The sequence below is a fragment of the Chenopodium album genome, chromosome 2 (genome assembly GCF_948465745.1).
Source record: "Chenopodium album chromosome 2, dcCheAlbu1.1, whole genome shotgun sequence".
NCBI classification, from domain to species: Eukaryota; Viridiplantae; Streptophyta; class Magnoliopsida; order Caryophyllales; family Amaranthaceae; genus Chenopodium; species Chenopodium album.
This window is the reverse complement of record NC_137835.1, coordinates 71,626,045-71,640,563: the sequence shown is the minus strand read 5'-3', so window position 1 is coordinate 71,640,563 and position 14,519 is coordinate 71,626,045. Positions and strand designations below refer to the sequence as shown.

Sequence of the window (14,519 nt, the reverse complement as noted above, 5' to 3'; positions counted from 1 at the left end):
TTATAATAATTTTTTTAATAATTAATTGTAGTTAATTAAACATAAAAGTTGTACCAAAAATAGATATAATCAGACACCTTATAAATTTCAATACCTAATTATCAATTACAGCTATTACATACATGTGGAGTACCACATAAGAAGATAGAGAGGAAATAACAAGAATTATCAAACATTATTACTAACATTGATCGATGCAAGATTGTTGTAAATTTTCAAAGTTATATGTATTTTCAGAAGAAAAAAAATATTGTAATGCTTATATGCCGTCGTATTATATCTATTTATAAATGAATTCAAACAAGAATTTTGTTTTAACCATTAATTAAAATCGATTCAATATATGATTAATTAAAGACGAAAATCACCATGGAATGTATTTAATGATGTTATATCATAACTGTAAATGACTATTTTAGCCAAGAATCTCTCTATCAGCAAAACATGATTATTTTGTGATTAATCATTAATATTTGCATGTATCATAATCGTAAATGATTTCAACCAAGAGTCCAAAACTCACTCTCTATCATCCAAATCGATTTCAAAACATGATTAATTAATTTAAGATTATAGACATAACCAAGTGTAATTAATTGACTCCCACAAAATTGAAACACCACTAAAACTAAATAATCTAGCTTTTAAAAACGTTATCTAGATTGTAAAATGGGGCATGGCTTTTTAGGCATAAAAATAAACGATGGGATGATAAATGATTTATTTTAAGTGACCCTACAAATTAAAAAGAACACCCAGCTGCCATCTTCTCCTCTTCCTTCTTAGCCATAGATTAAAAAGTACGTTGCATGATTTGAATTATTGGGTCCCACTTTACTACAATATCATTTCTCATCAAATATCTCACTACTATAAACACCATTTACTGGTCGGTTTAATATTATGTGCTTTTTATGACATCATATTATATCATTTCTATGTTAAAGAGTGGATCTACATGAATTTTCTAAGATTTATTTTGTATAAAGTTTTTTTCATCTTTACTTGTTAAGTAGTGAACATTTTTTGTTACAAAATTTCAATGTAAAATGATTATCAACTTGTTGCTATATATTCTTAAAATAAGTTGGAAGCTAAGGTTTATTTCAATGTAAAATGATTATCAACTTGTTACTATTTTCTTTAAAGTTGGATGTTTTATTATGAAATTAGTTCTTTTAGATTATTGTGATTACTTTTTATTCATTGGTTTTAGGAATTTCCCTTATCAAAAGTAGTCAACCTAAAATTACATGTACAGTAATCTTTCAAGGTTAGTTGCTGCTAGGAGAGCATCTGCAATATGTTCCCAAAGGCCAAAGCCAGCTTAAAGCGCAAATCTCTTCTTTGATGATGAAAGAAATAAATTCAAGTGGCATAGCAAACGCGGAGAGAAAAAAAATTACTTTCATCGTTTTTAAAAATGAAACAATCCATTTTACTATTAACCTATTCTCAAATTTTACTTTTTGCATTCGGTGATATATGTTTAAAAGTTACATATATAGTCACAATGAAATTTATTGAATTTCTTTTCGTGTTTTTTTTAAAATTAAGTTTATTTAGGTTTTTTTAAATATTGGTATGTATAGAGTAATTATTATTAATAACGATGTTTGAAGTTATACATTATTTACATACAAACATGCATGAAATACATTTTTTTTTTACAAAATATACACAAAGAAGTTGAAAAAACAGCAATCGCGTGTATTGAGACGCTTGAGACGCAAGATTCACCATGCTATTGTAAAACTAAATATCTAGTGCATACCCTCTTTCGTTGTCAATATTCCAAGGTAAATTATGAACGACCTACACCAATCTTTGCTTTGTAAATTCTAATACTATATTCATATATGTAATAGAAAAAATTAAATATGATGATAATATTAAAATTCATGCCCTAAATAGCAACCATACGTCCATACTACTAGCATGAAGTTAAATTCGAGCATAACCGGTAGCCGTTACATGGCACCAAAGAAAGCGCGCCAAAAATAAGAAAATGTGTGGAGAAATTTGGCGGCTTAATAATCAAGTTGACATTGTGTTTTTTCTTATTAAGGTAAGCTAGCATATGCACGAAATCTTTGCTTCTAGTCATTAAATCTCCACCGTTGGATTAACTCCTTCAAAAACAAAACCATCATTACTACAAAACTAATAGTAGATTTTGCGATTCCACGTCATCGATCCAAACCATGGATTCTTGAAAAAAGTGAAAGTAAGTAAAGTATTATTATGGTCAATGCTCAATAATAACTCATGGCGCTTTCAAATATCTCCATTGGTAAACTTTGCTTTCTTCATTATTTAGAAGAATATGTTCAAGACTCACCCTTTAAAGAGTAGTTTTTGCTAGAATTATTGTGGTGCAACTTGGATGTATAAGATCAAGGTGATAACATTTCCTTTAAAAACTATAAAGTTGAAAAGATTAATTAAGGAAGTGAATCATGTAAGAAGGTAGAATTTATATTGGTTAAGCCGAAAGTAAAAAAATGTACTACTTCTGCTCTTCATAAGTTGTATACTACCTTCGTTTCTAATTGATTATGTAATTTTTATATACTCAAATATAAATGGAATCTAAAATTTAATTAACATGAGCTATAAAGTAAAAATTATACTGCCTCTTGACTCCTGAGTAAATGAATTAGTTTGACTTTTGCACTATTTAAATGTCAATTTGATTTTATTTTATACATTATATAGATATAATAAATGTTTATGTAAACTTTTGTTAAATTATACTCCCCCCGTCCCTAAATTACATTCTTCTTTGGAAATTTACACGGGAATTAAGGAGGAAAAAATAAGACAAATAACAATAATTAGATAATGCAATGGGAAGTACAAAGATAGATTAGTTATTACTCATGACATGTCATCAATCCATTGCAAAAAAAAAAGGACCAATCACATGCTCTAATTGAAAAGTTTTAACCAATCATATTCATTGTAATTTGGCACAATGATTATGAGTGAGATTAGGTAAGGATGAGTGAGAAAGCACTAGTAGAAAAATTCAAAAAGGCAACCCCCTTTTGGCACCGGTTCAAGCCAAACCGGTGCCAAAAACCGGCCCAAAATTGGGCGGGATTAAATAAGTTGGTAAAAGGCACCGGTTCAACTCAAACCGGTGCCAAAAAACTAAAAAGCACCGGTTTGAACCGGTGCCTTAGTGAACCGGTGGTTTTTTTTTAAAAAAAAAAACCCGGCCCTTTTCATTCCCTCCTTTCTTCCCCCTTCTTTCTTCCTCCTTTCCTTAACCATTCACCTTCACTGTTTCATTCGAAAAACCCAAACCACTGCTGCCTCCGTCCCCTCCTTTTCCCTCCACCACTGCTGCCACCTTGAACACCACCAGAAAACCCGAACCTAGTCTCCGTCCCCTCCTTTTCCCTCCATCTCTGCTGTTCGAATTGAAGAAGTCGCGCCGCAGCCCTGCTGTTCGAATTGAAGAAGCCTCGGTCTGCTGTTCTCCTCTTCTCTTCTCCTCTTCTCTGCCGCCTCGCCACCTTCAACCGCACCACCTTCGACCCTTCTTTTGCTGCACCACCTTCAACCGCCGCGCCGCAGCCCTGCTGTTCGAATTGAAGAAGCCCTGAACGTCACCGCCGCGCCACCTTCAACCGCACCACCTTCCACGGCAGCACCACCTTCCACGGCTGTTCTAGGTATAATTTTTTTCCTTTATTCACAATTATTTTATCAATTATGTATTTTTATTAATTTCTTTTGCTTGTTGAATTGTTAAGCAAATTAAAATTTAGGGGCTTCCTAATTAGAAGATAAATATGATAATCACATCACATTGAGATCTTAAAATAGTTTGGTATATATAAATGAATTGAACAGAAGGAAAAAAAAAACTTGAGAACAAGTGGTCACATGACTCTTGTTATTATCCCAGTTTGCGTCTAGTATTTGTATGCTTCAGTGTATATGGTTGGGTTCTGCTGCTAGGTGGCTGTCATCGCTTGCAAGAGCTGTGTAAGTGAATGTAGATGCGGGCTTTATTTAGGAGTTGGGTTGTGGTTTGGGTGCTGTTGTGAGGGACAAGGAAGGGGTTGTCAAGGTAGTAGGGGTGCAGCAGAGTAGTGCTAATTGGGAGGTAAGGGTGGCAGAAGCAAAAGCTGTGATGTGTGGGCTTTGGCTTGCTGCAAACCCGGGGTTGCGAGAGGTAATCATTAAATTAAGAGCTATTGTTTTGTAAATAATTTGAGAGCGGTTGTTTTGAGACTGATTCATAACTATACAATGTTTGCAAAAAAATGATCACTAACCTAGATTAACGTAGTATAGAAAATTATCTAATGGGATTCAAGCTGCACCAGATTGATTGGGATCATTAAGATTTAAAGCATGCAACTACTTTGGCCATTAGCCCCTTTAATTTTTATATTTTTTTTATTATTTTTCTAAAAAATTTGCACTGTTATTTTATATTTATTAATTAGTTTGTGGGAGTTATGTTTGTTCCCTTTACTTACCTTCCTACTGATTGCTTCGACATATATTTATTAATTAGGTTTATTTTTGTATATTGTTTTTTTTTTAACAGATTTGTGAGTTGAAGCACGAGTTTAATTAGCTTGAGGACTACATATTGAGCTCAAGTGGGTAGTTGCTATATTGGTATGACTTATAAACTTTACTTAGCTATATTTCTTTCTATTTATCCATTTAATAAAAGGTGATTCATGAAATTTCAACTTGTGTATTGTTTAATTGCAAATAAATACAACAATATATAGAATACTTGAATTGCATCATCATATGCCTAGATACCCGTTCAAGGCTTTCTCATTAGGAGAAAGTCTTGAATAGTCCCCGGTTGGGACTGTTCTTGAATGTGTACTCTCACTTAGGTGGTGAATGTATGTTTTCTTTTCGATTTTAAGGAACATCTTGGCTTACCATTTCCTCACTATGTTCTCTGGGTACATATGTAGGTAATTAATTATCTACATCGTGTACTTGGAGAATTAGGGGGAAATGCTGCCGGATTTTCCTTAAAATTGGAAAGTTGACATACATTCACTAGTGAGAGTAGACATTCAAGGATGGGTTAGGTTGGAGTGATAAGGACTCTTTGGAAACATGCATTTTTTCACTATATGAATGGTATATTCACGTTTTGTACTTGAATTTGATTTACATAAAATATGTAGCACTTACACATTATAAATTATATGTTGCTATATATGTTTATAGACAATTTACTAAATGGAGAAGGATCGTGGTTGGATGTATGGTAGACGCGATACATTGGAATTTTGGAATGGGGTTCAAGATTTTTGCGAGAGGGCTTTAGCTTATCAACGCAAACTGGGAGGCAAAGGCCTTTATTGTCCTTGTGTTGATTGTAATTGTGTGAATGTGGTCGATAGTGTTGAAATCATTAGAGATCATGTATTATGTCGTGGGTTTAGGCAATTATACCATGTGTGGATTTGGCACGGATAAAGTGGAGAGTACAGTGGGGATCTTGATCGGAATGATGTGCGTGTTAGAAGCACTGAGATTCATGTGGACGAGGAATACGAGAATGATGAGTATATTGTTGATAATGGTGAGGATGGAGCCGATGAAGATCAGGCGGATGAGGTCGAGGATGAACAAGTGGATGAGATGTTGCAAGGTGTTGAAGGTGAAGTGTTTGAATTATTATCGGAGACTTCCAAAAAGCCTTTGTATCCCGGGTGCAAAAAATACTCCAAACTATCGGTCGTGCTAACACTTTTCAACATTAAGTCGAAGCATGGGTGGACGGACATCAGTTTTACTTCTTTGTTGACCGCATTAAGTGATATGTTGCCTGATGGGAATGAAATTCCTAAGTCTTATTATTACGCAAAGAAGCTCATGTGTCCCTTTGGTTTGGAGTATAAGAAGATACATGCATGTCCTAATGACTGTATTTTGTATCGAAATGAGTATGAAAAACTACAGGAGTGTCCACGATGCAAGCGGTCGCGGTACAAGCGCATGAGTTGCAATCCTGACACGGAGGTACCTCCTGCTAAGGTGTTGTGGTATATTCCCATTATTCCAAGGTTTAAGCGTCTGTTCTCAATACCAAAAGACGCTAAAAACTTGAGGTGGCATGCAGAGGGAAGAAAGAAAAACAGAATGCTGAAGCATCCAGCTGACTAGAAGGCTATTTCAACAGTGACATGTTATGAGAAACAAAAAGGCTATTTCACAAGAAAGGTAGAAAATGGGCTGAATAGAAGTCATATGGGCCATATTAGGGCCATTTTGTGTTAATATGCTCTTTTGATGTGATTTCTTTCCTTATACACCTATAACTAGATAATATTGACATGTTATGAGATAAATAAAGTTCATTTAATAAGAAATGTAGGAAATGGGCAAAGTAAGGTCATATAGGCCATATTCGGGCCATTTTGAGTAAAAAGCGTCATAAACCTTAATAAAATGCTCTCCTATACAATTTTAGGGCTTACACACATACAACTATCCAATATTGACATGTTATGAGAAAGAAATAGTTCATTTGATAAGTAATGTAGTAAATGGGCTATATAGAAGTCATATAGGTAATATTTGATAAAATACATATTGTTTGCCTAATTAATTATTTTTAAAATAATGTTTTTGTATTTCAAGTTTTGCAAGGTCCAAAAGGATGGTCCGTTGACAATCAAGGAGCTTAATGAAGTTCGTGACATGTTGGCGTCTTTTATCACCTTCAACATGTAAATGGCATTGTAATTGTAAATTATTTATGTTAACTTTTGAACTATATAACTTATTACTCATTATATATGTACTTACTATTATTTGTATATGTAAGCAACTTTTTTTTTTTTTTTTTTTTTTTTTTGTATTGCGTTTGGGAATATTTATATCTATATATATAATTGAATTTTTGTTTTTAATATTATTTTTGTATCTTATTGTAATAATTAATAATATTATTATTATTAGTTATTATAATAATAAAATTATTAATTATTATATTTAATATAATTGCTGGAATTACAGGTTATTATTATTGCAGGTTTTTTTTTTAAAATATTATTGCACGATGGAAAAAAAAACGAAAAAAAAAAATGGTTAATAGGCACCGGTTAGGCAGCTACCGGTGCCTAAACTATCTACCACCAAAAAAAAATGGCGGGAGAGCAGTTTTAGGCACCGGTTAACCGGTGCCTATTTCACCCTATGGCATCGGTTAACCGGTGCCTATTACACCCTATGGCACCGGTTTTGAACCGGTGCCAAAAACCAAGTTTTTGGCACCCCTCACATAGGCAGCGGTTCAAACCGGTGCCTTAGACCGGATTTGAACCGCTGCCAATTGCCATTTTTCACCTAGTGAAGCATTAAATATAAAACAGAAAAAGAGAGTTGATTTACTAAAAAAAACTTACTAAAAATAGAAAGGAGGAATGTAATTTTGGAATACCAAAAATAGAAAGGAGGAATGTAATTTAGGGACGGAGGGAGTAATTTCATAATATCTACACTAATAGATAACTAAAGATATTAATGGTTAAATTTATGCATTGAAATGTGTACTATGTCACTCAAGCTGAATCATTTATTCAAATTACAAAGTATTGGGTGCGACAATATTTCGTGCGGCAAAAAACTGTGTGTATCCTCCAACAAATAATATATATCCTCCAACAAACTGTAAGGCCTTGTTCTCTTCACCTTAAAAAATAGAATTAAGTAAAAATAAGTTTAGTTCAATAAAATTGATTTCAATTCAGTAAAAATAATTTCAGTTCAGTAAAATTCAGTTTTCTTAAAGAAGAATTATAATAGAAAATAGGTAAAAATAATTTCAGTTCAGTAAAATTAATTTAAGTTCAGTAAAAATAATTTAAATTCAGCAAATATAATTTTGTTTCAGTAAAAATAATTTCAGCTCAGCAAAATTAAGGTGAAGAGAACGGGGCCTAAGTATCCTCTATTAAATAATACATATCCTCCAACAAGTTGTACATATCCTCTATCAAATAATAAATATCCGCTAACAAACTGTACGTATGTATCATCTATCAAAAAACACGTATTTTATACCAAATACTGCATATCATATATACTACCAAATAACACATATCCTGTAACAAACTGTACGTATCCTCTATTAAAGATAAATTGTACTTATCTTCTATCAAATATTACATATCCTTTAACAAACTATTCATATATCCTCCAACAAATAATATATACCCTCCAACAAACTGTACGCATCCCCTATCAAATAACATATATCCTCTAACAAGTTGTACATACCCTCTATCAAATACTTCCTCCGTTTTCTTATACTTGCAACAGTTTGACTTTTACACTATTTATGTACACCACTTTGACTAGTTTTGACGATTTATACCTAAGAAAAAATATAGTCATGTGGGATCTTGTTAGATTCGTCTCGGTTTATACTATTTTAATATCTAACATTTATAATTTTTACATATTGATAATTAAAGATATAAACGATTGAAATAATGCATCGACAAGCGTGAAAAGAGAAGTGTTGCAAGTAAATAAAAACAGAGGAAGTTATAAATATCCTCCACCAAATATTACATATCGTATACATACTTGCTACATGAATTCTTGGGTGCATTTTGCCGCACCCAATACCTTCTTTATTCAAGCATAGGAGTAAGGAAACAATACTTCATTCAAGCTTCAATTCAAAAAAAAAATTTCTATTTTTTTTTTTTTTTTTTTTTTTGGGTAACGTTTGGATTTTGTGGTTATCAATGAAACTTTTGTGTATGTCATTGATATATTTAAGGTGAACTGAATAGGACCTATGCATATGTTAAAAAATAAATAAATAAAAAATGGTATGATCGAGTATTGCTTGCATTATTCCGTCAATAAAAAATCTGAATATTTATTTCAAGATCTATTCATATTATTATTTGTAAATTATTTCTCCCGTAATATCATCATAAAAAGATTTGATTTTTAATTTTTCCTTTTTAGCTTACCTAATTTAGGCTCCATTCACTTCACCTTATTATGTTGAACTGAAATTAACTTTACTGAACATAAATTATTTTTGCTGAACTTAAATTATTATTATTATTTTTTTTTGAGGAAAGAACTTAAATTATTTTTACTAAACCAAAATTATTTTTACCGAACTGAATTTAATTTTGCTGAATTGAAATATTTTTACTGATTGTCTATTATATTTCTTCTTTAGAGTTACTGATTTTTGCTGAACTGAAATTATTTTTACTGAACTATAATTAGGGTCTGTTCTCATTGACTGAACTGAGCTAAACTGAACTGAATGGAACTGGATTGAATTGAACTTATTAGAGCTGAACTAAAATAAACTGAACATAACATAACTTAACTGAAATGAATATTTTATAAGAGAAGGAAATTAAGAGTTGAACTGAACTGATCTTATTAGAGCTGAGCTGAACTGAAAATAATCGTATGAGAACAAACCCTTAATTTTACTGTACAAAACTTATTTTTAGTGAACTGAAATTATTTTTACTGAATATTATTTTATTTTAAAGATAAACTGAATAGGGCCTTAATATAGAAAATGAAATGATCTTTTTATAATGTATATCATCACATTATATGTAGTGGTTACAAGTTAAATTACAACTATTCTGTAGGAAATAAAGATAGTAAACTAAAAATAAAGATTGCATACTAAGTATTACAAGTATAAGCTTTATTTAACAAAGTATTTAAACTTAAAATATTTGATTGACATAAAGTTAAATGCTTTTTATATTTGACACCTTGAGACATATCCTCACCAACATGGCTTTAGTTGCAAAAGATCAAATGTTCAAAGACTTGACAGAGTGACAATTCATGAAATGGAATTATACATAATACAGCAAATTGTAAATACAATTGTGTTTCTATGTTTAAAGGTACTTCATTTTTTTTTAAATCATGAAAAAAAAAAGTTATTAATGTGAAATGTATACACCATGCATTATTTATTTGGGATAAAAGTTCTGTAACTTAAAAAGATCAACTTACTACTGCATTTTGCAACTTTAAAAGATACTCAATTATTTTTCAAAATTAGTTATTAATGTGAAATGTATACACCATTATTTTTGGTTTAAAAGCTATGTAACTTAAGAAGATCAACTTACTATTGCATTTTAACTACATTTTAAAAAAAAGTTATTAGTGTGAAATGTATACACCATTAATTTTGGGTTAAAAGTTTTTTTTTTTTTTATTATTTATTTATTTATTTATTTATTTATTATATCTTTCTAAATGAAGATGATCTTACTATCGCATTTTACTATGCACAAAGATACCCAATATTTCTGTAAATCACCAAAAAAAAAAAAAAAAAAACAATTAGTTATCTTATCGGTGTGAAATGTATACACCATTATGTTCAAAGACTCTCATTAATGTTTATAGTTTTTAATATATACTGCGTATAGACAATTTTATAAAAAAATTGGAAGTTATAATCATGATGAATTGTTGAGCATGACATGCAATAATATTCATTAGATCTCAATAACATAGAACAAGGTATATAGGCGATTGATGTTACTAGGTGTATAAGAATTTTCCTAATTAGGTTATAACAAGGATGATATATATGCTGCTACCATGAATGAATCCATAATATTAAAAAACATAAATATATTTTTGTTCTCCATAATTTCTCCTAAACTTCAGGTGCTTGGTGGAATAAAATTGTCAAGCCGACATGATATTGGACTGCAACACCGTACCAAAAAACTTCTAAACGTGTAAACACTATACTCCTTAACCCTTTATACATTAATTACAACAAAGTCATTAGACAAGAAGAAATCAAAATCAATGCAATTACAATACCCAAGTTGCAACTAACAAATTAGCTTTAATATCTTTGAAATTAAATTGAAGATGACTAATTTCTAATTATAGACATATCTTAGTTAGAGATATAGTAATTTCAAAAACTGAAATGTATGAGTTGTAAGGCGTTTTAACCACTTGGTGGGTGACACATCAGAAAGTATATTAAAGTGGGTCCCTTAATCTTATTACCCTAACTTAGTTCAGTAATAGGCAATAACAACTAGGATAAGAACATTAGAAGGTACATAGGTTTAATTACCAAAAATGGTTTATATGAGTAATAATTAGATCAGTAATTCTAAAATATGTATAAATTGATTAATACATAAATATTAAAATATTAAAATAAATAAATAAAGAGGACGAGGAAATGAGTGTGCATGCCAGGGGAGAAGTTTAGTGGGGAGTGGGATTACGTAAAAAGCAAGGGTGATAAATTTCAGATACAAACAACTTGAAAAATAAAGGCATAATATAAAAAATAAATAAAAATAATTTTGAAAAATTTTGTTTATTAAAAAAAATGTAAAGGAAAAGAAGGGATGAAGATAGAGAGAAAATTAATCACCACAAAAACACTGTTTCATTGCTATTTTGCTACCTCTCTCTAATAATATTAATAATTGCATGCAAAAGTAGAGGTTTTTGTATGATTTGTATTTCTTTTTCTTTTTTCTTTTTTTCTTCTTTACTCTCTTTCCCCCCTGCACTATATAAAGAGCTCCTGCCACCTCTTTCCATTTCGTCCAAGTAAGAGTAAGCAACTAGAGAGAGAAACAAAGAAAGAATATCTCTTTTCTTTTAAATTCACTCATACAAAAAAAAGAGAGAAAGAAATCATAAACAAATACACAAACAAAGAAATGGATTTTGCTCACTTCTTTCAACACCTTCCATGGATCACCATCTTTGGTCTCCTAGGTATAATATATACTCTTATACTATATAGTATATTCATCATTCCATATTAATCTCCTAGGTATCATATTTAGTTCGCTAAAAGTATTCATCACATCTTCTTTTATATCAATAGCATAAAAACACCCGTTCGAGTCATCTAGGCATATTAATTTCATTCATCGATATTTGTATATTATAGTTTATCCATTATCCATTTTACTATACACCTAAGTTAGAATCTATAATCATAGTATTCATCAAATGCATTATTTGTTCATTTTTAAGAGTTTTATTAGTGGGATTGATGTTACGTAACATTATACTTAATTATGAATTGGTTCATGAGTGCATTAAAAAGTCTTACATGCACTACTACTAATAACAATAATTTAATTGCACTTTTTCATCAATCATTTGCTTACATATAACAACAGAGATTACACCTGTGGATTATTTTATAATAAAGTAATTATTTTATGCTCCCTATTTTCCTTCACTTATTGATTACTTTTTTTGCACTTTTGCCCTTGTTATAGGTAACACAATTTCTTTCATGGTCTTCCTTTCTCCAATGTAAGTTGATCTTCCTAAGTTACAAAACTTTTAACCTAAACAAAAATGATTTATATTTATAAATACATTTGTTTGGTATTAATTTTTCTAATAATTAATTATTGTATTGCAGTCCAACATTTTACCGTATTTACAAGAAGAAATCAACTGAGGAATTTCAAAGCATTCCTTATGTTATTGCATTCTTCAGCTGCATACTTTGGCTATTGTATGCCTTTGTGAAGACTGATGTGATCTTCTTGGTCACGATTAACGCCTTCGGTCTCTTCATTGAAACCATCTATATTGCTATCTTCCTCATCTATGCCAACAAAAAGATTAGGGTATGTGTCTAAACGCGTTGTTTTAAAAAAATATATATATATGTAACGTATATATTTTAGTCTTTCTAATACTCAAAATTTGTGTACTAATATTTACATGAACCATTAACTTGCAGATCTCAACTTTCAAGCAAATCCTTCTATTCAATGTTTTCGGATTTGGTGTTATTGTCTTCTTTACAATGGTGATTGCAAAGACAACTCGTGTTCGATTGCTCATCCTTGGATGGATTTGCCTCATTTTCTCATTGTGTGTCTTCGTTGCGCCTCTAGGTGTCATGGTAAGTACTAGTAGTACATCATACATGTAAAGAGTATACACAATTTATTAATCTTTTCAATTAATTTTCAAAAGTACTAATTTTATGATATGTTTTTTTTTACAGAGGAAAGTCATCCGCACCAAAAGTGTTGAGTACATGCCATTCTTCCTCTCATTCTTCCTTACCATAAGCGCCGTTGTATGGTTCTTCTACGGTCTCCTCAAGCATGACTACTACATCGCGGTAAGAATTATATATATATCATGATTTTACCATAACATACTCTTAACTTACACAAAATAATTGATAACCTAATAGTCTAATACTAACTTGTTTCTTTTTCTATTGTGCTAATTGCAAAAACAGATCCCCAATGTGCTCGGATTCACCTTCGGAATTGTGCAAATGATCCTCTATGCCATATACCGAAACTCAAAGACAATCGCGAAAGACATTGAAGTTGGAAAGACCAAGGATACCTCAACCGATCAAATCATCATAGAAGAGCCAGTGAAACCTCAGGCAGCTAAGGCTACAACCACTCCAACCAATGATGGACTTTTCGCGATCATCCCAAACCTTAACATGCTCAACCTCCACAACAACAACAACAACAACGACGAGCCTATGAAGATCAGTGGCCTTAACAACCATACTCCACCACCAATCTCTGTCGCCGTCTAAGCATTAAATTCATGGCATTACATGATCAATTAGCCTTTGCATGGGCCGGGTTCGGTGGTACGTACGTGACGTCCATGTAAAAGATCAACAAGTGTAGCTGTCATGAGGGGCTATATGTGCATCTAGTATAACCCCAAACAATCCTAAATTCCATCTCAATTCCCTCAACTTTCTTTTTAAATTATTTTTCAACCCCCTCATTTTTCCTTTTTTCTACTTTGAACCATAATTTAATCTTGTAATTTTTGTTGTTACCATATAATTAAATGTCAATAAAATATTTGTATTTTCGCGCTTATCATTGGGGTACGTACTTGATCATCATATCTATTATTGCAAATATGTAATTGTATTTCCAAATTGAAATATAAGTTTTTTTTTTCCTCGAGTTTTCGATGTGTTCATGTCAATTATCAATGTATGTAAAAACTTGCTTAAAATGTTTGCATGGTGCACAAAGAAAATGACCTAAGTGGATGATTAAGCACTCATTTTGTCATAATCTTAGTAATGGGCAACTTGATATGAGTCGCCATTTCACTTTTAAGAGGATAAGTTGTGATAAGCTAAGCTAGCTAATTTCTTTATTTATTTTTTTTTAAATGAAAAGAAAAAAAGAAAAGCAACATCGATGATCTTTATGTAGTAGCAATGCTCATCATAGACCATGATGAAAAGTATACTATATAAAGTTATATTAATTGCTTATTAGTTGGATTTCTTACATACGTGTAGTGCTTAAATATCTATCTTAATAATAATAATAAGCATAATAATTTTGTATTTGTTTGTAATTAACTTATGGAGGATTAGCTCAAAATTATTGGACTAGTGCGTTATAATAGTGGTTTGACCCCTCTTTGACACCTTTAACTCTTTTTATATTAGGGCAATAATACAATAGCTTCACCTATTG

General features: G+C 31.1%; 1 protein-coding gene across 1 annotated transcript; it reads left to right on the top strand.

The window, feature by feature from the left end:
• The first annotated feature begins 11,594 nt into the window (after positions 1-11,594).
• On the top strand, positions 11,595-13,991 carry LOC145600351 (bidirectional sugar transporter SWEET12-like). Its single transcript, XM_081656261.1, has 6 exons — positions 11,595-11,781; positions 12,297-12,333; positions 12,446-12,656; positions 12,773-12,937; positions 13,043-13,162; positions 13,286-13,991. Exons 1-6 carry the CDS (start codon positions 11,724-11,726, stop codon positions 13,601-13,603), a joined length of 909 nt encoding a protein of 302 aa, XP_081512387.1. The 5' UTR covers positions 11,595-11,723; the 3' UTR covers positions 13,604-13,991.
• Positions 13,992-14,519: the final 528 nt, after the last annotated feature.